Source organism: Ascaphus truei, unplaced genomic scaffold, assembly GCF_040206685.1.
Source record: "Ascaphus truei isolate aAscTru1 unplaced genomic scaffold, aAscTru1.hap1 HAP1_SCAFFOLD_634, whole genome shotgun sequence".
Classification (NCBI taxonomy): Eukaryota; Metazoa; Chordata; class Amphibia; order Anura; family Ascaphidae; genus Ascaphus; species Ascaphus truei.
Window position 1 is genome coordinate 27,942 of NW_027456967.1, and position 27,991 is coordinate 55,932.

Sequence of the window (27,991 nt, forward strand, 5' to 3'; positions counted from 1 at the left end):
GATGAGACCCTTGGACCGGATTCTCCTTGGCTCCACAGTGTGGTCCAGATTGGTGAGATATGGAACTATTCAGGCGCCGTGTTAACCTTCGTTGTTTTTTCTTTTCAATCTTTGATTTCCCTTTTGTGGCCATTACCAGGCCTTTGGGTTTTGGAGACCTAGTTGCCTCTGTACAAACGTAGTCCATATTAACCACGTCATCAGGATCTGTCAACAGGTTTGTGTTTTCAGGAACTGCCACCCACTTGGCTAAAACATCTTCTGTGGTGTCCTGGGTGTGTCCACTAGTTTGATAATCTTCTGGACAACGTAAATGAAATTGAGGATCTGGATTTTTGAATCCCAGATCAGGGAGAATATTCTCAGGAGGGTGCCTATCTGTTTCTGAAATAACAGCAGCACAATCAAAGTCAATTCTTTCTCCTTCCTCTTTGTCATCCGTGAGGGCATTGAGTTTACGTTCCCTGGTCTCCTTTTATGACCGTGTCTCTTTTAGCCTTGGAATCTCTTTCTCCAACTTCATCTTTATAGCAAATCGTAATATTGCAACAGCATTGAAGATACACGTATAGGAACGTACAGCTTGCTTGGTTAGGAGGTAGGATTGATAGCCCGACTGAACCACTTTAGCCGCTTCTCCCATGTCCGTCATCTGTTTCAGAGCGAGGTTTAACTCTGTTTCATTTTCTCTATTCTTGACCTGCAGCTGCAGGTGCTCCTTCTGGGTCTTGTCCAGCTCCAGCTGCAGCCGGGCCCCCTCATTTGCCGTGTGGTCCAGCTGCTTGTAGATATCGGCCATCTCGCTTTCATAGCGCAATGTCAGGCAGACCACCTGACGGACGGAGATCTCCTCTCTCTTGGCGCACTGTATCTCGCGCTCAGCCATCTGCTTCTGCAGCTCTTCAACCTGATCGTGCCAGACCTCCCTCAGGGTCTTCACCTCTATCTGGTGCTTGCTCTGGGTTTGCATCAGCGCCTCCATTTTTTTGGAGCTCTGCAGTTTGTGTCGCCTGGATCGCCGCTGATTCTGTATTCTGCAGTGCTTCCTGCATTTCTAACTTTTCCTGGATCAATTGCTTCTCCACTTTTTCTGCTTGGTGAAGCTTCTCATCACCTTCACTGATCTGGTCAGTCAAGTCTGAATTTTTCTGTGTCAGACTTACATTCTCTCTTTTTAGTCTCTAAATTACTCAGGGTATTCTCATAGGTTTCCTTCAATGTACACAGCTCTGTGCTGCGAGCGTAGACCTCATGGCGTGAGAGTTCCAGCTCTGCTTTAAGCGCGCTAGCCTCTTGCCGAGAAACCCCTAACTCTGTGATGAAGTTTTGCACATCTTTCTGGGACATCTCATAGCATAGTTTCCAGTCAGTTCTTGTTTTCTTTGATTCGCTTGGCTCTCTGCCTATGATGGTAGCAGTAGCCTTTGTCATCTCTAGGCGTGTCGTCATTCCTGGGACGATTGCGCCAGGCCCTATGGGCTGTTGCTCATCTCGGCGCCTTTCTGACGCATGTCCTGACAGTGCAGGTTCAAGTGGCTCGTTCACTTCCCCTGTGACTTGAGGAACAGTTTTCTTTCTTTTTGCTTTATTAGCTCCAGAGATATCAGTGGTACTGGGCACACACTCACTGTTATCAGCTTCCACATCTTGCTTGCACTCACAGGGCGTTGCTTGCTTTTGCAGCTGTTTGTCTTTGAAAATTTTGGGGCACACATCTTCCATGTGACCTACTTCACGACAGGCCCCGCATACTAAATTCATCTGCGGGTACGGCTCTCCTCCAGGGTCGTGATCATAGTATGGCCTGAAGGGACACTGTTTTGTATGGTTACGTACATTACACAACAAACATTTCACGTCGGCCATTTTAGAAACCCGGCAGGGACAATTTGCTAGCTGCAATTTCACTCACTTCAGCAACTTGCATACAGCACTTGCTAGCTGCAAATTCACTCACTTCAGCAAAAGGCATTAGCTTTACAAACAGCATTTGCTAGATGCAAATTTTTTTTTTTTTTTTTCAGCAAAACATTTTGGTTTTCTGTTTGGGTTCAGGGTGCTATTGCATCCACACTTCGCACATTCTCTGTGTATGCTAGAAGCACAACTGATATACACATTGGGACAGACTTCACTCATAGCATCTGTACTTTAGTTCAGCTCGGCGGCCATTTTAAATCCCCGCATTTATTTGCAAACCCACAGACTTTTTAGTGTCTGCCCGCATTCTCCACCATATGTGACAAACGCCCCTCTTTTGTAGTGCTGACGTCTGTCTGGGTTCTTCCCGACACAGTCTTCTAGGGTTAATTATACAACAAACAGGATCATGCAAAGTATTATGCTGCTTAACTCAGGCTTCTGCCTGCTTTATTTTCATCCAAGTAAGGTACTGCAGCTTTAACATGTGTAGGTTAGAGGTACTCAGATACTTTCATTCAGCAGTTCACATATTTCAGTGTTACCATATTTCCCACACTGTTATTTCAAGAAATAAAACCAAAATCATATAAGCAAAATCCTATCCCTTTCAGGGATCTAACTACACATCAGAATCAGTCTCTCTAACAGCTGCTGGCCAACTAAACTGGTTCCCCAGCTTAAAACAATGCTCTCTCATTTAGGGTCACAAGATACAGTACAGTCTTTTAGCAACAGCAGTAACCATTTGTTTTGTCTTATCTGTTCGTGGAGTCCAGGCAAATCCTCTGGTACTGTGATACGTGGAGGGGCCGTCAACCCCGATACTGGATGCAGGGGAGCAGCGATACCCCCAGCCCCCAGGCTCCAAGGAGAGAGAGAGAAATGCAAAACCTCTCTGCTCTAAATACCTGTGCATGTGATTAGAAGAGCAGGTGAGGGAGAACTAGAGCCATGGTAATCTGTGGTCTGGATTTTCCATCCAGCTGCCTGAGTTAATGGGAAGCTGTGGAATGGATCATTTGTAACTATTCCTGCACTTTCTGCTCTAAAATGGGGCAGAAAGCTGCCTAACATCTTTGGACTATGTCACACTATGTATGTAACTATGTAACTATGTAACTATGTAACTTGGCAGTGTTTAGTAGTTCCTGGGCTAACCATATTACCCATGTAGCAGCAGTCCTAGCCTGCACACAGGAGGCTGGGCTCACGCTAAAGCTGGCCAAATGCCAAATAGGGATGGCAGAGGTTGTATATCTCGGGCACAGGGTAGGCAGGGGGCATCTCAAGCCTGAGCCCGCCAAGGTGGAATCCATTGTGGGGTGGCCAGTTCCCAGAACTAAGAAGCAGGTGCTAGCCTTTTTGGGGACCGCTGGTTATTACCGCAAATTTGTACCTCATTACAGTGCTGCAGCCAAACCCTTGACCGACCTGACTAAAAAGAGGCTCCCTGGCACGGTAACCTGGTCACCGGAGTGGGAGGGCGCCATCTCAGCTCTCAAGGCTGCCCTGGCAAGCGCTCCGATCCTAGCAGCTCCCGACTATGATAAGCGGTTCCTGATTCAAACTGATGCCTCTAACTTTGGCATTGGTGCAGTGTTGAGTCAGGTGGGGGCCGATGGGGTTGAACACCCAATCGTGTACCTGAGCAGCAAGTTATTAGATCGGGAGGCTGCTTATGCTGCGGTTGAGAGGGTGCCTGGCTATAGCATGGGCCCTCAGGAAGCTTCAGCCATATGTGTATGGCCGCCCGTTTACGGTTATTACTGACCACAACCCCCTGAGCTGGTTACGGCAGGTGTCGGGGGATAACGCCAAGCGGCCGCGGTGGAGTCTGACGAGACAGGAATATGATTTCACCGTACAGCACAAGAAGGGGAGTGAGCACGGCAATGCCGATGGACTTTCCCGGCAGGACGAACCCGGGCCCGGCTTAGCTCTGACCTTCAGGTGTCATGCTTGGGGATGAACCTGTTGGGGTCGCTACCCCAGAGCTCTCCGCTTAAGGGGGGAGGTGTGATGGTAGGGGTAAATTTGGCTGCTGTTAATAAAAGTTAAGTCTGCCATTACCCCTACCTGTCAGTAATACAGTTGTATTATGTTTTATATATACATATATATATATATGTAAATATAGCTGTATGCTCATTCACATGTCTTAGGCAGGTCTGCAGCCCCGCCTTTCCCCATTATCACCCAGCACACAGCACTTCCACTGCAGCAAGGGATTCTGGGAAATGATATGCAAATGAGCACACAGTGACACTTTTTGATTCAAAAACCATTTTTAACATGGTTCCCTATAGGCTTAAGCTTGCTGCATGGTCACAGCTTTGAGCACAGCCAGGGTTAAGGTGCATACCCAGAAAATTACCCACAGACAGCTGTTTCGACCTTAATGGGTCTCATCAGTGTGGGGTTGATTAACTGGGTATGCAAAGAAGATAAAGGATGGGCCAACCATAATACTGAGTTAAGTTATGGTGAGTAAAAAAAGTGACAAAAACCCTCCACAGCAAAGCAAATATGCAAATGTAAATACAACTATATATATATATATATATATATATATATATATATATATATATATATATATATATATATATATATATATATATATATATGTATTATGGACCTGAAGGTTGCAAAATGGTGGGTGAAGTGTATAACAAGGTGGGGAGGGAGAAGACCCCTAGCTAGCTTAAGCTCAGCTCATCTTTGGCTGTCAGCTCTCTCTTTTGGCTGAGAGGATTCCAGCTGCCAGTTCCTGTACCGGCTCCAGACAGGAGGACCAGTCTGGTCAGGTCCATGACCAGTTCCTGTAAGCACTGCAGTGGAGGATAACAGGGGAAATCTCCTTCGGGAGGTCCCTGCAACTAGGCCTGCAGGGTATCCCCAGCTTCCCCCGGTTTTGGTATGTGTGTTGTCTGTTTATATGTATAGTTGTGGATACCTTATTTATTTTTTTTCCAATAAATTAATTTGATAAGCTCTTGTGTTTCTGTCTGGCGGGTTGATCCCTGGTATTAGTCCTGGTCTCCCGTGACAGTCAAGCCTCTTGGAAAGTGCATCTTCAATTACTTCTGGGCTGCCATAGCACTCCTCTAGTCTTTCCCACACTAAGTCAAGACGTTTACGTTTGCTGCTCTGAGTCTCCTCACGGACTCTGAAGATTCCATCCCCAACGACTTGGTTAGCCGATTGAGTTCTTCCCTCGCAAGGGACGTCTAGACTCTTGGTTACATCCTTGAATGTAGACTTCCCTACTCTGTAGTTCTCGAGACGGTCGGCGAAAGTTGCTGAGTCTTGGTTTTTTTTTTTACCAGATCGCGCTGGGTCATGGACTTGCCCGTGTCTGTTCGGCCTGACGTTGCGGTCTGTTTGGTTTTGCGGAAGAGGTGGACAGTTGCATCCAAGTCTGCAGCGTTGGACGGCACGGCCGAGTGGGGGCTGATCGTGCGTCTTTGGTATGTGTGCAGAGTGGGTGCCTTGCGCAGTGGTGGTTGCTGGGGGGGGGGGGGAATCTTGCCGTGGTCCCTTCCTTATGGTGGAGGAGCGAGGACTGCGAGTTAGTGTGAGGAGCTGTGTTTCTCTGTGTGTGGCGTGTGACGGTAGGGGTAGCAAGCCTCACATATTAAAGGTGAAGCCCGGCTGGCTGCCCCAAAACCGTGTGTAATGGCCACCTAGGCAAGGCACATTTTGGCCGGTGTATGAAATGTTTTGTGTAACCCCTTCCAAAAAAGAAGTAATCACTGTGTGATGTCTGAAGAGGGGGGAACTCTATGGTTTGGGGACCGGGGATTGAACAATAAAGAAAAGCCCTTTTATTCCCCATGTTAGACTGTAGCAAGTTCCCCATACAGCTAGTCAGAAAGCCAGCACTGTAATGTATGTGTTTTAGCATTTCTCTGCATCCTGACCCAGTAATTCACTTATCTGGGCTGCCTGCAGAGAAATGCCGGCTCGTGACAAAGGCTGGGAGTACCAGGACAAATGGTGAGCAGGGAAGGGCTGATCACCAGGTCCGGGGACGGGCTCTCAGCGGGGAAGAGTCTTTGTTCCCCGCAGACACCGAGTCGCCTGCCCAGCGGGAGGTATAGAACTTGCCAAGGGAACCGTTTGCCGGGTCTGAGCCCCTGTAGGTGCGATTCCCATTGCCAAGTTGGAATTTGCCAGCAGCTCCGTCATCACGGGGCGGTCCTGAGTGCCTAAGCCGGCCCCCTCCTCTGATTGGTGCAGCCGGGGCGAACCCTCGTCCTCTGATTGGCTGCACCGTCACAATCCATGCTCTGATTGTCCGGCGGCCCCCTGCTCCAAGTTAAGTATAGCCACCGAGGGCTATGTAAGGAGCGCGGCCGATCAGGGAACCAGCACATCTGGTTGTAACTCTGTGTGAAATAGCACTGGTGAAGCCGGGGAAGAAGCCGTTCTGGGCAAGCGTACTGAAGCAGGCCCCTGCACCTAGCTGAGGCTAGTTTCTTGCCCAGTTGGTGAGTGTTTCACTGTGACGGTGTATTGTGTGTGTTTGCTGGCTTGCTCGTTTATTCAATTATGGTGTCCTGCCTGGTGATGGTGATCCTGGTGGTTTTGGTGTTAAAAGTACTGGTCTCCCATGACAGGGCGTCCCTGGATTGCGAGCCTGCTGTAGTGCATCCGTATGCGTCTGAGCATGTGGATCGCTGGGGTAGTTGCTGCCACCCCAAGTAGCGTGTGCCCTTAGGGAAGCAGCACCAACGTCGAGTGGATGCTCCATAGCTTCGGCATCAGTGGTATCCTCCTCCATCAGGTAGAGATGGTGAACTGGCGTCCATACTGGCGTGGCTCACCACACAGTCTCTAGTACGCTGGGCTGGATCCTCTGAGGCTATCCGACTGTGCGATCGCTTCCCGCCATCCTGTCTCGCGGCTGCTTCTAAGACCTCAACACGGGCTGCGGCTTCCATCCCTTCTCGTAAGGCCTCAAAGTTTGCTTCCAACGCGGCCTTTTTACGCGCAGAGGCTGCGGCGGCGGCGGTAGCAGCGGCGGCGTTGGCTGTAGCTGCAGCGATAGTGGCGTCCCTCTGCTCCTCTCCCTAACTTCGTGGCTGCCTCTTTCCGGCTGTACGCGGCCCTTGCCCGTGCGGCCTCGGCAGCAGCTCGGGCCTTGGTAGCGCTTGCGCATGCGCTAGATACATTAGATGGCACTGGGTTTGCCGACCTTGTTGAATGCCTGGATACGCTGGAGCGCTGTGACGCGTTCTCCAGCAAGAGGTCCTTCCTTCTACTTTCAGCTTTGTTGTTGGGGTAATAGGAGGTTATAGGGAGAAGTTATATGGGGTAATAGGAGGAGTTATAGGGAGGGGGTATATGGGGTAATAGGAGGAGTTATAGGGAGCGGTTATATGGGGTAATAGGAGGAGTTATAGGGAGGGGTTATATGGGGTAATAGGAGGAGTTATAGGGAGCGGTTATATGGGATAATAGGAGGAGTGATAGGGAGGGGGTATAAGGGGTAATAGGAGGAGTTATAGGGAGAGGCTATATGGGATAATAGGAGGAGTTATAGGGAGGGGTTATATGGGATAATAGGAGGAGTTATAGGGAGAGGCTATATGGGGTAATAGGAGGAGTTATAGGGAGCGGTTATATGGGATAATATGAGGAGTTATTTGGAGCGGTTATATGGGGTAATAGGAGGAGTTATAGTGTGCGGGTATATGGGGTAATAGGAGGAGTTATAGGGAGCGGTTATATGGGGTAATAGGAGGAGTTATAGGGAGAAGTTATATGGGGTAATAGGAGGAGTTATAGGGAGGGGGTATATGGGGTAATAGGAGGAGTTATAGGGAGCGGTTATATGGGATAATAGGAGGAGTTATAGGGAGAGGCTATATGGGATAATAGGAGGAGTGATAGTGAGCGGCTATATGGGATAATAGGAGGAGTTATAGGGAGCGGTTATATGGGGTAATAGGAGGAGTTATAGTGTGCGGGTATATGGGGTAATAGGAGGAGTTATAGGGAGCGGTTATATGGGATAATAGGAGGAGTTATAGGGAGAGGCTATATGGGATAATAGGAGGAGTTATAGGGAGGGGTTATATGGGGTAATAGGATGGGGTTATAGGGTGAGGTTATGTGGGGCAATATTACCCCATATAACCTCACCCTATAACTCCTCCATACAGTTTAACTATTATTATGAGTAATTAGCAGATCCTCTCATTAATAACTGATGATCAATTCAACCCTTTCCTGTCTGACTCATGAACCGATTCCCTCCAAAATGACCACTCTCTCCCATTAACCTCTTCCCTGCTGCCCCTGCCGAATGATGCAGCTTCCCCCATTAATACCCCCACTTCACTTCCTCTCCTCACCGCTAGGGGGGGGGCTACCTATTCACTGCGGCAGCTGCCGCCTTCAGACATCGGCTCTTTCCGGAACCTCTCGTGTATTTCCGGAAATCCTGCTGGGGATCCGTCAATGCTCGGCTGACTCTTCGGCTGTCTCCGTTATCCTTCGGCTATCTCCGGCAGGGGGAGAGGCGACGCTCGGGTCTTTCCGGGTCTCCAACGTCATCACTCGGGTGTTTCCGTCACCCCTCGGCTTTATTTCGCCAGCGTTCGGGTATTTCCGTCAGCGTTCGGTCGCCAACGTCATCACTCGGGTGTTTCCGTCACCCATCGGCTTTTTCCGGTCAGGGCTCGGGCATTTCCGTCAGCGTTCGGCTATCTTCGGCGGCCTCCCCCCCCCCACCGGTAACGGTCGTTTGTGAGTTTTAAATGAGCCAGCGCCGGCCGGACCGTCCCCGTCTGTCATCGCGAGAGGCAGCGAGGAGCGTGCGCGCGAGGGAGCGCGAGGCGGCGCGGGCGGGAAGAGCGGAGGATGACGGTGCTGCAGGAACCCGTCCAGGTACCGGCCGGCCCCGCCGCCTACTCCACACCGAGGCCTGAGGCCTAGTACAGCCGGGGAGGGAGGGTTAGAGGGGGGGAGAGACAGGGTTAGAGGGGGGGGAGAGACAGGGTTAGAGGGGGGGGAGAGACAGGGTTAGAGGGGGAGAGACAGGGATAGAGGGGGGGAGAGACAGGGATAGAGGGGGGGAGAGACAGGGATAGAGGGGGGAGAGACAGGGATAGAGGGGGGGGGGGGAGAGACAGGGATAGAGGGGGCGGATAAAGGGGGAGAGACGGGGATAGAGGGGGGGAGAGACGGGGATAGAGGGGGGGAGAGACGGGGATAGAGGGGGAGAGACAGGGATAGAGGGGGAGAGACAGGGATAAGGGGGGGGGAGACAGGGATGGAGAGGCAGGGGGAGACGGACGGGGGGGCAAGAGGAGGGGAGACAGGGATGAGGGGGAGGCAGGGATGGGGGGCATAGGGGAGCAAGAGGGAGGGAGACAGGGATAGGGGGCAAGAGGGGGTAGATAGGGAGGGAGGGAGGCTAGGATGAGGGGGGGAGACTGGGATGGGGGGGAGACTGGGATAGGGGGGCTAGAGGGGGGAGACTGGGATAGGGGGGCTAGAGGGGGGAGACTGGGATAGGGGGGCTAGAGGGGGGAGACTGGGATAGGGGGGCTAGAGGGGGGAGACTGGGATAGGTGGGAAAAGACAGGGAGGGGGAGACTGGGATGGGGGAGACTGGGATATCGGGGAAAAGACAGGGATGGGGGCAATAGGGGGAGACTGGGATGGGGGGAATAGGATAGGTGGGGAGACTGGGATATCGGGGAAAAGACAGGGATGGGGGCAATAGGGGGAGACTGGGATGGGGGAGACTGGGATGGGGGGGACTAGGATAGGTGGGGGGAAAGACGGTAAGTGAGGGGCAAGGGAGAGAGGGACAGGAATAGAGGTGGGGTGGGTGGGACAGGAGGTAGGTAACTGGAAAATGCAGGTGGCGAGGAGGTAATGGAGATGGGAGAGGGGGGTAAAGATCTGCCCCTCCTGTCATAACTAAGTGTCTTTTACTTATGTCATTCATCTACATCTCAATAATAATAATGAATAGTAATCTGCTCTCACCCCTGAGGATAATATGGGGGTAATATGTGCCCCAGGCAGTTCCTGGGAGCAATTATTCATTTATTGGGTTGGGGGGGGGGCATACAGGCCTAATTATAAACATCTGAATATTAAGAATAAAAACAACCTGTCTATTAATATTTCCTTTTTTAATATTGATATTGGCTAGGAAAATATTAGGGACTAAGCTCTTGGGATCAGTGCCGACTTCGCTGTATTGTGTGTCGCATCGTGTATTATCCGTGCGTTGATACAAGCGAGGGAGATGTCGGGTCGCCCAGGGGAAGCCAACACCCAGTCCTCTAGGGCCACCAAGAGGGCATGTATTGGGGAGGCCAACTCCCAGTCCTCTAGGGCCACCAAGAGGCCAGGTATTGGGAGGCCAACTCCCAGTCCTCTAGGGCCACCAAGCGGCCAGGTATTGGGAGGCCAACTCCCAGTCCTCTAGGTCCACCAAGTGGCCAGGTATTGGGTGGCCAACTCCCAGTCCTCTAGGGCCACCAAGAGGCCAGGTATTGGGGAGGCCGACTCCCAGTCCTCTAGGGCCACCAAGCGGCCAGGTATTGGGAGGCCAACTCCAGTCCTCTAGGACCACCAAGCGGCCAGGTATTGGGGAGGCCAACTCCCTGTCCTCTAGGGCCACCAAGATGCCAGGTATTGGGGAGGCCAACTCCCTGTCCTCTAGGGCCACCAAGAGGCCAGGTATTGGGAGGCCAACTCCCAGTCCTCTAGGGCCACCAAGCGGCCAGGTATTGGGGAGGCGAACTCCCCGTCCTCTAGGGCCACCAAGAGGCCAGGTATTGGGAGGCCAACTCCCAGTCCTCTAGGGCCACCAAGCGGCCAGGTATTGGGTGGCCAACTCCCAGTCCTCAAGGGCCACCAAGCGGCCAGGTTTTGGGAGGCCAACTCCCAGTCCTCTAGGGCCACCAAGAGGCCAGGTATTGGGGAGGCCAACTCCCAGTCCTCTAGGGCCACCAAGCGGCCAGGTATTGGGGAGGCCAACTCCCCGTCCTCTAGGGCCACCAAGATGCCAGGTATTGGGGAGGCCAACTCCCCGTCCTCTAGGGCCACCAAGAGGCCAGGTATTGGGAGGCCAACTCCCAGTCCTCTAGGGCCACCAAGCAGCCAGGTATTGGGGAGGCGAACTCCCCGTCCTCTAGGGCCACCAAGAGGCCAGGTATTGGGAGGCCAACTCCCAGTCCTCTAGGGCCACCAAGCGGCCAGGTATTGGGTGGCCAACTCCCAGTCCTCTAGGGCCACCAAGCGGCCAGGTTTTGGGAGGCCAACTCCCAGTCCTCTAGGGCCACCAAGAGGCCAGGTATTGGGAGGCCAACTCCCAGTCCTCTAGGGCCACCAAGCTGCCAGGTATTGGGAGGCCAACTCCCAGTCCTCTAGGGCCACCAAGAGGCCAGGTATTGGGGAGGCCAACTCCCTGTCCTCTAGGGCCACCAAGAGGCCAGGTATTGGGGAGGCCAACTCCCAGTCCTCTAGGGCCACCAAGCGGCCAGGTATTGGGAGGCCAACTCCCAGTCCTCTAGGGCCACCAGGAGGCCAACTCCCAGTCCTCTAGGGCCACCAAGCGGCCAGGTATTGGGGAGGCCAACTCCCAGTCCTCTAGGGCCACCAAGAGGCCAGGTATTGGGGAGGCCAACTCCAGTCCTCTAGGGCCACCAAGAGGCCAGGTATTGGGAGGCCAACTCCCAGTCCTCTAGGGCCACCAAGCGGCCAGGTATTGGGAGGCCAACTCCCAGTCCTCTAGGTTCACCAAGAGGCCAGGCATTGGGGAGGCCAACTCCCAGTCCTCTAGGGCCACCAAGCGGCCAGGTATTGGGGAGGCCAACTCCCAGTCCTCTAGGTTTACCAAGAAGCCAGGTATTAGGGAGGCCAACTCCCAGTCCTCTAGGGCCACCAAGCGGCCAGGTATTGGGAGGCCAACTCCCAGTCCTCTAGGGCCACCAAGAGGCCAGGTATTGGGAGGCCAAGTCCCAGTCCTCTAGGGCCACCAAGAGGCCAGGTATTGGGAGGCCAACTCCCAGTCCTCTAGGGCCACCAAGAGGCCAGGTATTGGGAGGCCAACTCCCAGTCCTCTAGGGCCACCAAGAGGCCAGGTATTGGGGAGGCCGATTCCCAGTCCTCTAGGGCCACCAAGAGGCCAGGTATTGGGGAGGCCAACTCCCAGTCCTCTAGGGCCACCAAGAGGCCAGGTATTGGGGAGGCCGACTCCCAGTCCTCTAGGGCCACCAAGAGGCCAGGTATTGGGGATATCCCTGCTTCAGCTCAGGTGGCTCGGTTAGTGGCATCCATGTATAAAGCTCATTAACACGCTGGATCTAATGGGAATAAGCGCTTCATACGTCAAAGTGCCGTTCGGCACCGGAGTACCTGCCCCGCAAAGCTTGCACTCTAAGTGCGTTCTCCTAGCGCTGATGTTAGGTGGTGTTGACGCGGTTGAATAATGTTTCCAGATGTGACCGTGGGAGATGCAGACCTGTGATTTCTTTTATTTGAGTTTTTTCTTTTCTTTCAGTGACGATAAAAGTACATTTTCTAATAACCAATGGAAATATTATATACAGAAGTCATTGTAATGTTGTCAGATCAAACGCCTCAATACTAATTAGGCAACACAGACTGTGACAGCAGATCAGAGCCGCGTGTCCCCCCCAGGCGGCCCACTCTCTGACCCGCTGTAACCCCTCAGGTCCTATTAGATCCTCAGCTTCCTTTCGTACCTGCTGTCTACCCCAAGCCTACCTGATTCCCCTCACTGTATTACCCCCTCTGCCTAGGACCCCCCTCTACAAGGAATAATAGGCCCCCATAGACTTTCATTGGGACCCCCTCTACAGGAATAATATGTCCCCCATAGACTTTCATGGGACCCCCCTCTACAGGAATAATGTGCCCTCATAGACTTTCATTGAGACCCCCTCTACAGGAATAATATGTCCCCCATAGACTTTCATTGGGACCCCCTCTACAGGAATAATGTGCCCCCGTAGACTTTCATGGGACCCCCTCTACAGGAATAATGTGTCCCCATAGACTTTCATGGGACCCCCTCTACAGGAATAATATGTCCCCCATAGACTTTCATTGGGACCCCCTCTACAGGAATAATGTGCCCCCGTAGACTTTCATGGGACCCCCTCTACAGGAATAATGTGTCCCCATAGACTTTCATGGGACCCCCTCTACAGGAATAATGTGCCCCCCATAGACTTTCATTGGGACCCCCCTCTACAGGAATAATGTGTCCCCCATAGACTTTCATGGGACCCCCTCTACAGGAATAATGTGTCCCCATAGACTTTCATGGGACCCCCCTCTACAGGAATAATGTGTCCCCCATAGACTTTCATGGAACCCCCTCTACAGGAATAATGTGTCCCCATAGACTTTCATGGGACCCCCTCTACAGGAATAATGTGCCCCCCATAGACTTTCATTGGGACCCCCCTCTACAGGAATAATGTGTCCCCCATAGACTTTCATGGGACCCCCTCTACAGGAATAATGTGTCCCCATAGACTTTCATGGGACCCCCCTCTACAGGAATAATGTGTCCCCCATAGACTTTCATGGAACCCCCTCTACAGGAATAATGTGACCCCATAGACTTTCATGGGACCCCCTCTACAGGGATAATGTGCCCCCCATAGACTTTCATTGGGACCCCCCTCTACAGGAATAATGTGTCCCCCATAGACTTTCATGGGACCCCCTCTACAGGAATAATGTGCCCCCATAGACTTTCATGGAACCCCCTCTACAGGAATAATGTGACCCCATAGACTTTCATGGGACCCCCTCTACAGGGATAATGTGCCCCCCATAGACTTTCATTGGGACCCCCCTCTACAGGAATAATGTGTCCCCCATAGACTTTCATGGGACCCCCTCTACAGGAATAATGTGCCCCCATAGACTTTCATGGAACCCCCTCTCTACAGGAAATAATGTGTCCCCAATAGACTTTCATGGGACCCCCTCTACAGGAATAATGTGTCCCCCATAGACTTTCATGGGACCCCCTCTACAGGAATAATGTGTCCCCATAGACTTTCATGGGACCCCTCTCTACAGGAATAATGTGCCCCCCATAGACTTTCATTGGGACCCCCCTCTACAGGAATAATGTGTCCCCCATAGACTTTCATGGGACCCCCTCTACAGGAATAATGTGCCCCCCATAGACTTTCATGGGACCCCCTCTCTACAGGAATAATGTGCCCCCATAGACTTTCCCCCCAGGCGGCCCATTCTCCGACCCGCTGTAACCCCTCAGGTCTTATCAGATCCTCGGCTTCCTTTCTTACCGTCTGTCTGCCCCCAATCCTGCCTGATTCCCCTCACTGTATTACCCCCCTGTCCCCTCATCCGGGTGCAGCCAGAGGGCCAACAGCAGCAATACTGTATTAGTGATGGGGGTTCGGGTCTCGATCTATGTGTCTGTAATGCGGTCTCACCCCAAGTTGTTTTCACAAAGAAGGCGCTTTACTTCGTTTTTAGATCTGAAGTATGTTGAATATCCATTATTTTTACTTTCTCGCCCTTTCCTTTCGCGGTTTTTTAATCTTTTAAATCCAACGCTCCGTTCAGGTGATAGAAGCGTTTTGAAATATTAAGCGCCCGGGAGAATAAAATGGCCGCCTTCCCCCAGTGCAGAGATGACGGAAATTGGGATCTTGAAGCAAGCCCTGTTTCAGCACAGGTGGCTCAATGTGCTGAAGCTGGGACTGATTGCGCCGCCTGTGCTCAAGCAGAGATCTCCTGAAAGCCTGACCTGGTGGTGGCCCTTGAGGACGGGAGGTGGCCACACCGGGCCTACCGCTTTTAAGCTTCGGCGGGACGCCGGCACCAGGGCGCCCCAGCTCCTGGCGCACACCGGCATCCCGTGGCCACGGGTGTCGGGAACGGACTCTCTCTGCCGTCGGTCTCCTGACCAGATCTCGCCTCGAAAACAAGGCCCGTGACGTGGCGGGTCACTGGAGTCCCAGACCCCACAACGTGGCGGCTACGCCACGGAGCACCCAGAGGGGTTAAGGGAAGCCACGCCCGCCCCCTCCGTGAGAACGGCAAAGGAGTGGTAATCTTACCCCTGGGGAACCAGGCACCCCGATGTCCATGGGGGACCCATTAAGAGAAGCCAATCCCGCCCCCTCCATGAGAAGGGTGAATTAGGCGAGGGCGATATCACTGCTTGATCTGTGCTTATAATGATGATGATGATGATGGTGGTGCCTCTGAGTTACGTGTCCGTTTTGTATCCTCCCCCACCCTTTCCTGCACAGGCTGCTATATGGCAAGCACTTAACCACTACGCGTACCGAGATGCGGTGTTCCTGGCAGAGAGGCTTTATGCAGAAGGTGCGTGTGTGGTTCACAGGTGGAAATACCTTGTTATTGATAAGTGTGTAACGGTCAGTAGCCGGGTAAGTAAGGGGGGCTAAGAGACATCCCGGGCCAGCGTTCACCTTGCCGGGTGGGGGGGCGAGGCTGGGCTGGGTGCGGGGCGAGGCTGGGTAATCTCTATTCAGATGTAGCAGGAACGGTGAATATTTTGGACCTGGTTTAACTATTCCCCTCCCAGCCTCCTACCCTGTCCCCTTTACCTCTCTGTCTTGTGTCCCCGGATGAGTTGCTCCCCTTGTCTGCTCCCCGCCTCTCCTGCTTTTTCCCCCACTAATAGTTACGAGACGATAACCTAACTCCTACACAAGCACCAGAGCTTGGGGGGGAAAAGGGGGTCTCCCAGGCCCCTACTGTGCGCAGGTGCAACGAGGAGACCAGGGCTGGGTCTAGACTACTCGCCGCGTTGCTGTTTTTTAATTAGGAGTAATCGGCTGTAACCCCCCCCCCCCTTCCTTGTCCCCGGCAGTGCATTCAGAGGAGGCGTTATTTCTGCTGGCCACCTGTTACTACCGCTCGGGAAAAGCTTACAAGGCGTACCGGCTCCTCAAGGGCCACAGTTGTGCCACGGCGCAGTGTAAATACCTTCTCGCCAAGTGCTGTGTGGATCTCAGCAAGTGAGTACCCTGCCTCCTCCTCCTCCTCCATACCCTGCCCCTTTCTCCCCTCCCTCCCCCCCCCTTTCCATCCCGGGCGCCGGCAGCTTGACCTCCCGGGCGCCGGCAGCTTGACCTCCCGGGTGCCGGCAGCTTGGCCTCCCGGGTGCCGGCAGCTTGGCCTGAGAACAGGTTCTGGGTGGTAGATGCATCAACGTGAGTATGGTGAAATGGCTAGGCCCTCGTAAATACCACTGGCTTGCCGTCTTCGCAATTTTATTCTCGGCCGACTGCCGTTTAAAGCAGGGGGAGATAGAGTTGGACGGTCTTCTAGATACCTAGTTCCATCTTCAGATGCCACCTCACCCTGATCTCCACAGCTCCTGGGGTTTGAAAGAGTCGCCCATCCCCAGGAGGCTGCTTCCATAGACGTCCCGCCGAGCTTTCCCTGGGGGGTCGCTCTCCTGCTCCTCTCATGTGTCCTCTTCTCCTCCGCAGGCTTGCAGAAGGTGAGCAGGTCCTGTCGGGCGGCGTGCTGAATAAACAGAAGAGCCACGAGGAGATTGTCACAGAGTATGGAGACTCTGCGTGTTTCACCCTGTCGCTGCTAGGCCATGTATATTGGTAAGTGCCCGCCCCAGGGTCTCGCTCCTGTGTCTCTCCCCCCTCCTTACCCGGTGTCCACCCAAGTGTCTCGCCCCTTCTTATTCCGGCGCCCGCAGAGCGTCCTCGGCGAGCCACTGTAGAGCTCGTTGACACCCAACATCTGCCCCACCCCTGCCCTGTGCACGCCCGTGTCTGCGGCCACGCTCCCAGACGTTGGAAAGCCAGAAGACTCCTCACGTGGGGGTTCTTCGTCAATTCACCAAATCGCCTTGTTGTTTCTCCTCCCTTTGCAGCAAAACAGATCGCCTGCCCAAGGGGTCCGAGTGTTACCAAAAGAGCCTTAGTTTAAATCCCTTCCTGTGGTCCCCCTTCGAGTCGCTGTGTGAAATAGGTACGTCTCCGGGAGCGGGCAAAGATCTCTGGGGGCGCGTGCCATGTAGACCAAGGCTCGTCCACTGGCGACCTTGGTGTGACCTTGCTGTGACCTTCAGCTCCTGCTAGTTTCATACTAGTTGCTCTGGAGGGGTAATGGTTGACAAACCCGTGTGTATTCTATAGTTGTGATTCACAACAGGGGGTCCATGAGGTGTCTCCAAGGGGTTCACCAGCCCCCCCCCCCCCCCCACCAGCAATATAATGGGGTAATGGGGTACTGGGTCCGTGTGGAGATTGCGCACTTAGTAAGACCCCCAAACTGCACCTTAGTGTGTGAGGGGGTACTGCTGTCACTTACAGCAGCAGCTTCCCACAATGCTTGGCACCCACAGCAAGTTATTGTGGATCGGTCACACAATTTGGGGGGTTATTAAGCGTGTGTTTTCCCCCCACGCGCTCAGGACACTATATACTGCCTGGGATCGGTCACACAATTTGGGGGGTTATTAAGCGTGTGTTTTCCCCCCACGCGCTCAGGACACTATATACTGCCTGGGATCGGTCACACAGTTTGGGGGATTATTAAGCGTGTGTGTCCCCCACGCGCTCAGGACACTATATACTGCCTGGGATCGGTCACACAATTTGGGGGGTTATTAAGCGTGTGTTTTCCCCCCACGCGCTCAGGACACTATATACTGCCTGGGATCGGTCACACAGTTTGGGGGATTATTAAGCGTGTTTCCCCCCACGCGCTCAGGACACTATATACTGCCTGGGATCGGGCACACAGTTTGGGGGATTATTAAGCGTGTGTTCTCCCCACGCGCTCAGGACACTATATACTGCCTGGGATCGGTCACACAGTTTGGGGGATTATTAAGCGTGTGTTCCCCCCACGCGCTCGGGACACTATATACTGCCTGGGATCGGTCACACAGTTTGGGGGATTATTAAGCGTGTGCCCCCCCCACGCGCTCAGGACGCTATATACTGCCTGGGATCGGTCACACAGTTTGGGGGATTATTAAGCGTGTGTTCTCCCCACGCGCTCAGGACACTATATACAGGAATTCCCCGCATTAACGTACGCAATGGGACCGGAGCATGTATGTAAAGCGAAAATATACTTAAAGTGAAGCACTACATTTTTCTCCTTATTGATGCATGTACTGTACTGCAAACGTCATATACATGCATAACCAATGTAAATAAAGCATTTGTAACAGGCTCTATAGTCTCCCCGCTTGCGCACAGCTTCGGTGCAGGTAGGGAGCCAGTATTGCTGTTCAGGTCGTGCTGACAGGCGCATGCGTGAGCTGCCGTTTGCCTATTGGGCGATATGTACTTACTCGCGAGTGTACTTAAAGTGGGGTATGCCTGTACTGCCTGGGATCGGTCACACAGTTTGGGGGATTATTAAGCGTGTGTTCCTCCCACGCGCTCAGGACACTATATACTGCCTGGGATCGATCACACAGTTTGGGGGATTATTAAGCGTGTGTTCCCCCCATGCGCTCAGGACATTATATACTGCCTGGGATCGGGCACACAGTTTGGGGCATTATTAAGCGTGTGTGTCCCACGCGCTCAGGACACTATATACTGCCTGGGATCGGTCACACAGTTTGGGGGATTAGTAAGCGTGTGTTCCCCCCACGCGCTCAGGACACTATATATTGCCTGGGATCGGGCACACAGTTTGGGGGATTAAGCCTGTGTTCCCCCCACGCGCTCAGGACACTATACTGCCTGGGATCGGGCACACAGTTTGGGGGATTATTAAGCGTGTGTTCACCCCACGCGCTCAGGACACTATATACTGCCTGGGATTGGTCACACAGTTTGGGGGATTATTAAGCGTGTGTTCCCCCCACGCGCTCAGGACACTATATACTGCCTGGGATCGGCACACAGTTTGGGGGATTATTAAGCGTGTGTTCCCCCCACGCGCTCAGGACACTATATACTGCCTAGGATCGGCCACACAGTTTGGGGGATTATTAAGCGTGTGTTCCGCCCCACGCGCTCAGGACACTATATACTGCCTGGGATCGGGCACACAGTTTGGGGGATTATTAAGCGTGTGTTCCCCCCACGCGCTCAGGAAACTATATACTGCCTGGGATCGGTCACACAGTTTGGGGGATTATTAAGCGTGTGTTCCCCCCACGTGCTCAGGACACTATATACTGCCTGGGATCGGTCACACAGTTTGGGGGATTATTAAGCGTGTGTTCCCCCCACGCGCTCAGGACACTATATACTGCCTGGGATCGGTCACACAGTTTGGGGGATTATTAAGCGTGTGTTCCCCCCACGCGCTCAGGACACTATATACTGCCTGGGATCGGTCACACAGTTTGGGGGATTAGTAAGCGTGTGTTCCCCCCACGCGCTCAGGACACTATATACTGCCTGGGAACGGTCACACGTTCTGTTACCGATAGTCTGAGCCAGGGGCCAGATTTATTCATTAGGGGCTCAAATATTTCCTAGCAGAGGGAGGGCGCGCTTTAATATGTGATCGGAGATTGTCATGGGTTTCTAGTTTGTCCGGGGAGAGTATTACGCAGTGTCCCCGTCACTTGACGCACGCTCGTCCTCCTCCCAACAACGAGACCCCCCTCTTCTATCCCCCCGACAGGTGAGAAGCCGGACCCTGAACAAACCTTCAAATTAACTTCCCTACAGAACTTCAGCAGCTGGCTGCCCGCGCCGTGCGCCGTGATGGTGAACACGCACAGCGCCATCTTATCCCACAGGCAAAGCGACACCGTGTTAATGGAGACGCCCCAGGACACCATAGTAAGGCTGCCGACCTCACTTCCTGCACGCCCCCCCCCCCCCCCCCCCCCCCCGGCAGGAAGTGACCGCGCTAAAAACCTAGAACTTTATTTTTTAACCCGTTGACTGGGGCAGGGGGAGCGCGTCATGGCGTGGGGCAGGGGGAGCGCGTCGTTGCGGGGGGCAGGGGGAGTCCGTTGTGACTGGGGCAGGGGGAGCGCGTCATGGCGTGGGGCAGGGGAAGTACGTTGTGACTGGGGCAGGGGGAGCGTCGTGGCGGGGGGCAGGGGGAGTACGTTGTGACTTGGGCAGGGGGAGCACGTCGTGGTAGTGGGAGCGCGTCGTGGCAGTGGGAGCGCGTCGTGGCGGGGGGCAGGGGGAGCGCGTCGTGGCGGGCGGGCAGGGGGAGCGCGTCGTTGCGGGGGGCAGGGGGAGTACGTTGTGACTGGGGCAGGGGGAGCACGTCGTGGCAGTGGGAGCGCGTCGTGGCGGGGGGCAGGGGGAGCGCGTCGTGGCGGGGGGCAGGGGGAGCGCGTCGTTGCGGGGGGCAGGGGGAGCGCGTCGTGGCAGGGGGAGCGCGTCGTGGCGGGGGGCAGGGGGAGCGCGTCGTGGCGGGGGGCAGGGGGAGCGCGTCGTGGCGGGGGGCAGGGGGAGCGCGTCGTGGCGGGGGGCTGTGGGAGCGCGTCATGGCGGGGGGCAGGGGGAGCGCGTCATGGCGGGGGGCTGGGGGAGCGCGTCGTGACGGGGGGCTGTCGGGGCGGTGGGCTGGGGGAGCGCGTCGTGGCGGGGGGCTGTCGGAGCGCGTCGTGGCGGGGGGCTGGGGGAGCGCGTCGTGGCGGGGGGCAGGGGGAGCGTGTCGGCGCAGGGGGAGCGCTTCGTGGCAGGGGGGTCGTTGCGGGGGGGGCAGGGGGGTCGTGGCAGGGGGGTCGTGGCGGGGGCAGGGGGAGCGCGTCGTGACTGGGGAGGAGGGATAGTGTTGTGACAGGGAGCGGGGGGGAGTGTTGGGGCGGGGATGAGCGTTCTTGTGGCGGGGGCAGCGATGGGGGGGAAAGTGCAACTGAGGCAAAGGGGTGCCCAGTGGAGGATTGGAATGGCAGGGGTCCCCCCTTTCCCGTGCCGCCGCCCCCCCTCCCGCGCCGCCGCCCCCCCCCTTCCCGCGCCGCTGCCCCCCCCTTCCCGCGCCGCCGCCCCCCCCCTTCCCGCGCCGCCGCCCCCCCCTTCCCGCGCCGCCGCCCCCTTCCCGCGCCGCCGCCCCCTTCCCGCGCCGCCGCCCCCTTCCCGCGCCGCCGCCCCCTTCCCGCGCCGCCGCCCCCTTCCCGCGCCGCCGCCCCCTTCCCGCGCCGCCGCCCCCTTCCCGCGTCGCCGCCCCCTTCCCGCGTCGCCGCCCCCCTTCCCGCGTCGCCGCCCCCCTTCCCGCGTCGCCGCCCCCCTTCCCGCGTCGCCGCCCCCCTTCCCGCGTCGCCGCCCCTCTTCCCGCGTCGCCGCCCCTCTTCCCGCGTCGCCGCCCCTCTTCCCGCGTCGCCGCCCCTCTTCCCGCGTCGCCGCCCCTCTTCCCGCGTCGCCGCCCCTCTTCCCACACTGTAGATTCCAGCTTTCCCCAACTGCCGGCCTAAAGTGTTTAAAAGCGGCACATTTGTATCGGCATTTGGTGGCGCCCGGGTAGTTCTAGCTGCGGCATGCACAGCCTTTGAAGTGGGAGAAAGCAGTGGCAGAGCTTGCCGAGAGCGCTAGTAAAGGGCTGAGAGAGAAAGCGTGCGTGCCTATAGATGTAACGTGGTTGTGCCGCGATGTGTTTACATGGGACGCGTTCACCCCTCGGTAAAATGGCATCTTCCCTCGCTGTGCGTTTTCCGGCCTCTCTGACTCCCGAGGGGTTAATGACGCCGCGCCTGCCGTCTCGCGCTTCTTGCAGGAGCTGAACCGGCTGAACCTGGAGTCGTCCAACGTGAAATACTCGCTGAACACGGACACGTCCATGTCGTACATCGACGCAACCGTCATCTCCCCCGATGCCCTCCCCCTGGGCTCCGGAGCCTCCATCCTGTCCAGTCAGGCCCAGAACAAACCAAAGAGTGGGCGTAGCTTGCTGGGCGGGACGGCTGCTCTAAGCCCGCTCACCCCAAGGTAGGAGGATCGGGCGGGTGTGTGGGAGAAGCGGGAGGTGGCCTGGTTGGATTGAGGCAGTGGGAACAGGAGGAGGCCTTGTTGGATAGAAGAGGTGGCGGAGGAGGAGGCGTTGACTAGAGGGGAGGAGGATGCCTTGATGGATTAAGCTGTGGCTGAGCGGGGAGTAGGCCTTGTTGGATTGAAGCGGGGGTGGAGGAGCGCTTGTTGGATTCAGGAGGGTGAGATCTTGTTGGATTGAGGTGGTCGGAGCAGGGATAAGGTCTTGTTGGATTGAGGCAACGAGAGAGGTGGGCGTAGGAGGTCTTGTTGGATTGAGGTGGGGATGGAGGAAGCTTTGTTGGATTGAGGAGGGGGGGTGAGCGGTGTTGGATTGAGGCACTAGGAGCGGAGAAGAGATCTTGTTGGATTGAGGCGATAGGAGCAAGGAAGAGGTCTTTGATTAAGACGGGGGTGGAGGATGCCTTGTTGGATTAAAGCGGGGGTGGAGGAAGTGTTCGATTTTAATGAGGAGGGAGGTCTTGTTTGATTGAGGCGGAGGGAAGAGGTCTTGTTGGATTGAGGCGGAGGGAAGAGGTCTTGTTGGATTGAGGCGGAGGGAAGAGGTCTTGTTGGATTGAGGCGGAGGGAAGAGGTCTTGTTGGATTGAGGCGGAGGGAAGAGGTCTTGTTGGATTGAGGCGGAGGGAAGAGGTCTTGTTGGATTGAGGCGGAGGGAAGAGGTCTTGTGGGATTGAGGCGGAGGGAAGAGGTCTTGTTGGATTGAGGCGGAGGGAAGAGGTCTTGTTGGATTGAGGCGGTGGGAAGAGGTCTTGTTGGATTGAGGCGGTGGGAAGAGGTCTTGTTGGATTGAGGCGGAGGGAAGAGGTCTTGTTGGATTGAGGCGGAAGGAAGAGGTCTTGTTGGATTGAGGCGGAGGGAAGAGGTCTTGTTGGATTGAGGCGGAGGGAAGAGGTCTTGTTGGATTGAGGCGGAGGGAAGAGGTCTTGTTGGATTGAGGCGGAGGGAAGAGGTCTTGTTGGATTGAGGCGGAGGGAAGAGGTCTTGTTGGATTGAGGAGGTGGGTGCTGAGGGAAGAGGTCTTGTTGGATTGAGGCGGTGGGTGCTAAGGGAAGAGGTCTTGTTGGATTGAGGCGGTGGGTGCTGAGGGAAGAGGTCTTGTTGGATTGATGCGGTGGGTGCTGAGGGAAGAGGTCTTGTTGGATTGAGGCGGAGGAAAGAGGCTTTGTTGGATTGAGACGGAGGGAAGAGGTCTTGTTGGATTGAGCAGAGGGAAGAGGTCTTGTTGGATTGAGCAGAGGGAAGAGGCCTTGTTGGATTGAGCAGAGGGAAGAGGCCTTGTTGGATTGAGCAGTGGGAAGAGGCCTTGTTGGATTGAGCAGAGGGAAGAGGCCTTGTTGGATTGAGCAGAGGGAAGAGGCCTTGTTGGATTGAGCAGAGGGAAGAGGCCTTGTTGGATTGAGCAGAGGGAAGAGGCCTTGTTGGATTGAGCAGAGGGAAGAGGCCTTGTTGGATTGAGCAGAGGGAAGAGGCCTTGTTGGATTGAGGCGGAGGGAAGAGGTCTTGTTGGATTGAGGCGGAGGGAAAAGGTCTTGTTGGATTGAGGCTTAGGGAAGAGGTCTTGTTGGATTGAGGCGGAGGGAAGAGGTCTTGTTGGATTGAGGCGGAGGGAAGAGGTCTTGTTGGATTGAGGCGGAGGGAAGAGGTCTTGTTGGATTGAGGCGGAGGGAAGAGGTCTTGTTGGATTGAGGCGGAGGGAAGAGGTCTTGTTGGATTGAGGCGGAGGGAAGAGGTCTTGTTGGATTGAGGCGGAGGGAAGAGGTCTTGTTGGATTGAGGCGGAGGGAAGAGGTCTTGTTGGATTGAGGCGGAGGGAAGAGGTCTTGTTGGATTGAGGCGGAGGGAAGAGGTCTTGTTGGATTGAGGCGGAGGGAAGAGGTCTTGTTGGATTGAGGCGGAGGGAAGAGGTCTTGTTGGATTGAGGCGGAGGGAAGAGGTCTTGTTGGATTGAGGCGGAGGGAAGAGGTCTAGTTGGATTGAGGCGGAGGGAAGAGGTCTAGTTGGATTGAGGCTGTGGGAGCGGAGGGAGGAAGTCTTGTTGGATTGAGGCGGAGGGAAGAGGTCTTGTTGGATTGAGGCTGTGGGAGCGGAGGGAGGAGGTCTTGTTGGATTGAGGCGGTGGGATGAGGTCTTGTTGGATTGAGGCGGAGGGAGGAGGTCTTGTTGGATTGAGGCGGAGGGAGGAGGTCTTGTTGGATTGAGGCGGAGGGAGGAGGTCTTGTTGGATTGAGGCGGTGGGAGGAGGTCTTGTTGGATTGAGGCGGAGGGAAGAGGTCTTGTTGGATTGAGGCGGAGGGAAGAGGTCTTGTTGGATTGAGGCGGAGGGAAGAGGTCTTGTTGGATTGAGGCGGAGGGAAGAGGTCTTGTTGGATTGAGGCGGAGGGAAGAGGTCTTGTTGGATTGAGGCGGAGGGAAGATGTCTTGTTGGATTGAGGTGGTGGGAAGAGGTCTTGTTGGATTGAGGCGGTGTGAGCGGAGGGAAGAGGTCTTGTTGGATTGAGGCGGAGGGAAGAGGTCTTGTTGGATTGAGGCGGAGGGAAGAGGTCTTGTTGGATTGAGGCGGTGGGAAGAGGTCTTGTTGGATTGAGGCGGTGGGAGCGGAGGGAAGAGGTCTTGTTGGATTGAGGCGGAGGGAAGAGGTCTTGTTGGATTGAGGCGGAGGGAAGAGGTCTTGTTGGATTGAGGCGGAGGGAAGAGGTCTTGTTGGATTGAGGCGGAGGGAAGAGGTCTTGTTGGATTGAGGCGGTGGGAGCAGAGGGAAGAGGTCTTGTGGGGGATTTTCATTTCTATTTCTGGTTTCCTCCTAGTTTTGGGATTCTGCCTCTAGAAACCCCCAGCCCCGGAGACGGATCGTACTTACAAGCATACAACAACTCCTCTGTTCTCGATGTGCCATCCATGGGTGCCCCTTCAAAGAAGGTATGACCTCTCCACCAGATATTTTTTGGGGGGGGTTGAGGAGGTCCCGCAACCTGTGGCGGATCACCGATTTCTGAGAGAACAAGGTTTTTGGTCACTGTATGACCACTTGGTGACACTCTCTTCGGCAGCCAATAGAAAGCTTTGAAGTCCCCGGAGAGATGGGACACCGGGAGAAGGACGTCGTGACTTTGTAGTTGTTATACATGGGCACAAAAAAAACAAAACCCCCCCCAAAATATCACGAACCAGGGGTTCAGGAGGAAAAAAATTAGAAGTACTCTGCGTAGGGACTGCGCTCTTAGGCCTCAAACTGCACCTTTGCGTGGGGGGGTGGGTAGTGCTATCACAAGAGCGTCACAATGCTTTGCACCCACAGCAGCAAGGCATTGTGGGATGTGACTTTGAAAGCTCCCACAGTGAGTTACCGCTATATCTCCCTCCATGCACACACTGAGGGGCAGTTTGGGGGATTAGTAAGCGTGTGTGTCCCACACGCTCAGGACACTATATACTGCCTGGGATCGGTCACACAGTTTGGGGGATTATTAAGCGTGTGTTCCCCCCACGCGCTCAGGACACTATATACTGCCTGGGATCGGGCACACAGTTTGGGGGATTATTAAGCGTGTGTTCCCCCCACGCGCTCAGGACACTATATACTGCCTGGGATCGGGCACACAGTTTGGGGGATTATTAAGCGTGTGTTCCCCCCACGCGCTCAGGACACTATATACTGCCTGGGATCAGGCACACAGTTTGGGGGATTATTAAGCGTGTGTTCCCCCCACGCGCTCAGGACACTATATACTGCCTGGGATCGGTCACACAGTTTGGGGGATTATTAAGCGTGTGTTCCCCCCACGCGCTCAGGACACTATATACTGCCTGGGATCAGTCACACAGTTTGGGGGATTATTAAGCGTGTGTTCCCCCCACGCGCTCAGGACACTATATACTGCCTGGGATCAGTCACACAGTTTGGGGGATTATTAAGCGTGTGTTCCCCCCACGTGCTCAGGACACTATATACTGCCTGGGATCAGTCACACAGTTTGGGGGATTATTAAGCGTGTGTTCCCCCCACGCGCTCAGGACACTATATACTGCCTGGGATCGGTCACACAGTTTGGGGGATTATTAAGCGTGTGTTCCCCCCACGTGCTCAGGACACTATATACTGCCTGGGATCGGGCACACAGTTTGGGGGATTATTAAGCGTGTGTTCCCCCCACGCGCTCAGGACACTATATACTGCCTGGGATCTGTCACACAGTTTGGGGGATTATTAAGCGTGTGTTCCCCCCACACGCTCAGGACACTATATACTGCCTGGGATCGCTAGGCTGTATCCACCATTCTTGGCACCATTTTTTTTTTTGCCCCATCTGGATAATAGCGGATGTGTCCATTAAAAAAATAAAACAAAGTTGTACTTAACCCCTGCCAGGATGAAGGCCATCCTCCTCCACCTCGTCTTCACTAGGCACCGGCCGTAAAACAAAGAAACTACTGTAACTACTGCCCTGCAAGCCCTTCATCACTGCTGCGTTAACCCCGCCCTCCCGCTACCCACCTGGGTGGCCTAACCACCCTCCCCGGGGCAACTACCCCCGCCCCCCTCTACCCATTGTCACTGTGGTAAACCATGCCCACAATATGGCCATTGATTGCCACAATGAATGGGCAACCTAAAAAATGAATAAGTGCCAGAATTTAAATGGCGGAGATCCCGGGGGCCGGTAACTCGGGGAATCAGGGGGACCCCGGGACTGAAATGAATGCGCTTCAGCTCCGGAGACCCCCTGCTTCAATGCAATGTTATTGAAATACAATAAAAGCTGCACGATCGCATATTAGAGGCGTGCAGGGAGCGTGACTTTTACTGGTGCATCTACGATGGGGCCCGGTAGGAGTCATACAGTGGGAGCTCCATTCAGACACAGGGACCTCCTGAGGGGCCATTACCCCCTGCCAAGCACTGTGGATGGTCAACTCTTTGCACTCTTTGCACATGCTGTGCGGCAGCTGATGGATACAAGTGGCTGCGTCGGTATCATCGGCATTGCTTGGAAGAAGAGATACCCATTGGGTAGGCTGGTGGTGATGGTTGGTGCTCATGATGGTGAGACCTTCTCAGAAGGAGGTTCTGTGTCCTTAATGTCCCCGAGTAATGTTTCTCTTCCCCCCCTTCCCTCCACAGTCTATCGGCAGAATCAGCCAAACCGGAATGAAGTCGGTGTTCTCGCAGAGCGGGAACAGCCGGGAAGGGACGCCGGTCCTCGTACAGACGCAGGGCTCTGGCCCGCAGACCAGGTACGAAGGAGACGCGCAAATATGTGGGGGGGTGGACTACGACTCTGGCTGACCACACAGGAACCCCATCTCTCGCACAGGGGAGATCTCCTACAAGAGGAAGTCCAACCCCTCCCAAGTCTAATGTTAATAAATACACAAACTTATACGTGTTCGATTCTGGTAAAAAAAAGGCGTCAATGACCCAGAGGCGACTCATTAACCCTGTTACTGCCATTAGTACACTTTGCCCCTACGGGGGACTGACCCCTTAACCATGTCACTGCCATTAGTACACTTTGCCCCTACGGGGGACTGACCCCGTAACCATGTCACTGCCATTAGTACACTTTGCTCCTAGGAGGGACTGACCCCTTAACCATGTCACTGCCATTAGTACACTTTGCCCCTACGGGGGACTGACCCCTTAACCATGTCACTGCCATTAGTACACTTTGCTCCTAGGAGGGACTGACCCCTTAACCATGTCACTGCCATTAGTACACTTTGCCCCTAGGAGAGACTGACCCCTTAACCCTGTCACTGCCAGTAGTACACTTTGCCCCTAGGAGAGACTGACCCCTTAACCCTGTCACTGCCATTAGTACACTTTGCCCCTAGGAGGGACTGACCCCTTAACCATGTCACTGCCATTAGTACACTTTGCCTCTGGGAGGGACTGACCCCTTAACCCTGTCACTGCCATTAGTACACTTTGCCCCTAGGAGGGACTGACCCCTTAACCATGTCACTGCCATTAGTACACTTTGCCCCTAGGAGGGACTGACCCCTTAACCATGTCACTGCCATTAGTACACTTTGCCCCTACGGGGGACTGACCCCTTAACCATGTCACTGCCATTAGTACACTTTGCTCCTAGGAGGGACTGAC

The 27,991-nt window shown here is 54.7% G+C and overlaps 1 protein-coding gene across 2 annotated transcripts in view; it reads left to right on the top strand.

Annotated features, from left to right (window-relative positions):
• Positions 1–8,619: 8,619 nt before the first annotated feature.
• CDC27 (cell division cycle 27) overlaps positions 8,620–27,991 on the top strand; it is a 46,213-nt gene continuing 26,841 nt past the window's right edge. The window contains exons 1-9 of one of the 2 annotated variants that reach the window (XM_075584534.1): positions 8,620–8,817; positions 15,222–15,297; positions 15,809–15,956; positions 16,434–16,559; positions 16,835–16,932; positions 19,564–19,724; positions 21,616–21,827; positions 24,693–24,804; positions 27,008–27,120. In XM_075584534.1, the coding sequence (XP_075440649.1) occupies positions 8,791–8,817; positions 15,222–15,297; positions 15,809–15,956; positions 16,434–16,559; positions 16,835–16,932; positions 19,564–19,724; positions 21,616–21,827; positions 24,693–24,804; positions 27,008–27,120 (1,073 nt within the window). In that variant the 5' untranslated portion in view covers positions 8,620–8,790. The remainder of the gene's footprint in view (positions 8,818–15,221; positions 15,298–15,808; positions 15,957–16,433; positions 16,560–16,834; positions 16,933–19,563; positions 19,725–21,615; positions 21,828–24,692; positions 24,805–27,007; positions 27,121–27,991) is intronic. The other variant, XM_075584533.1, reaches the window with a different exon arrangement.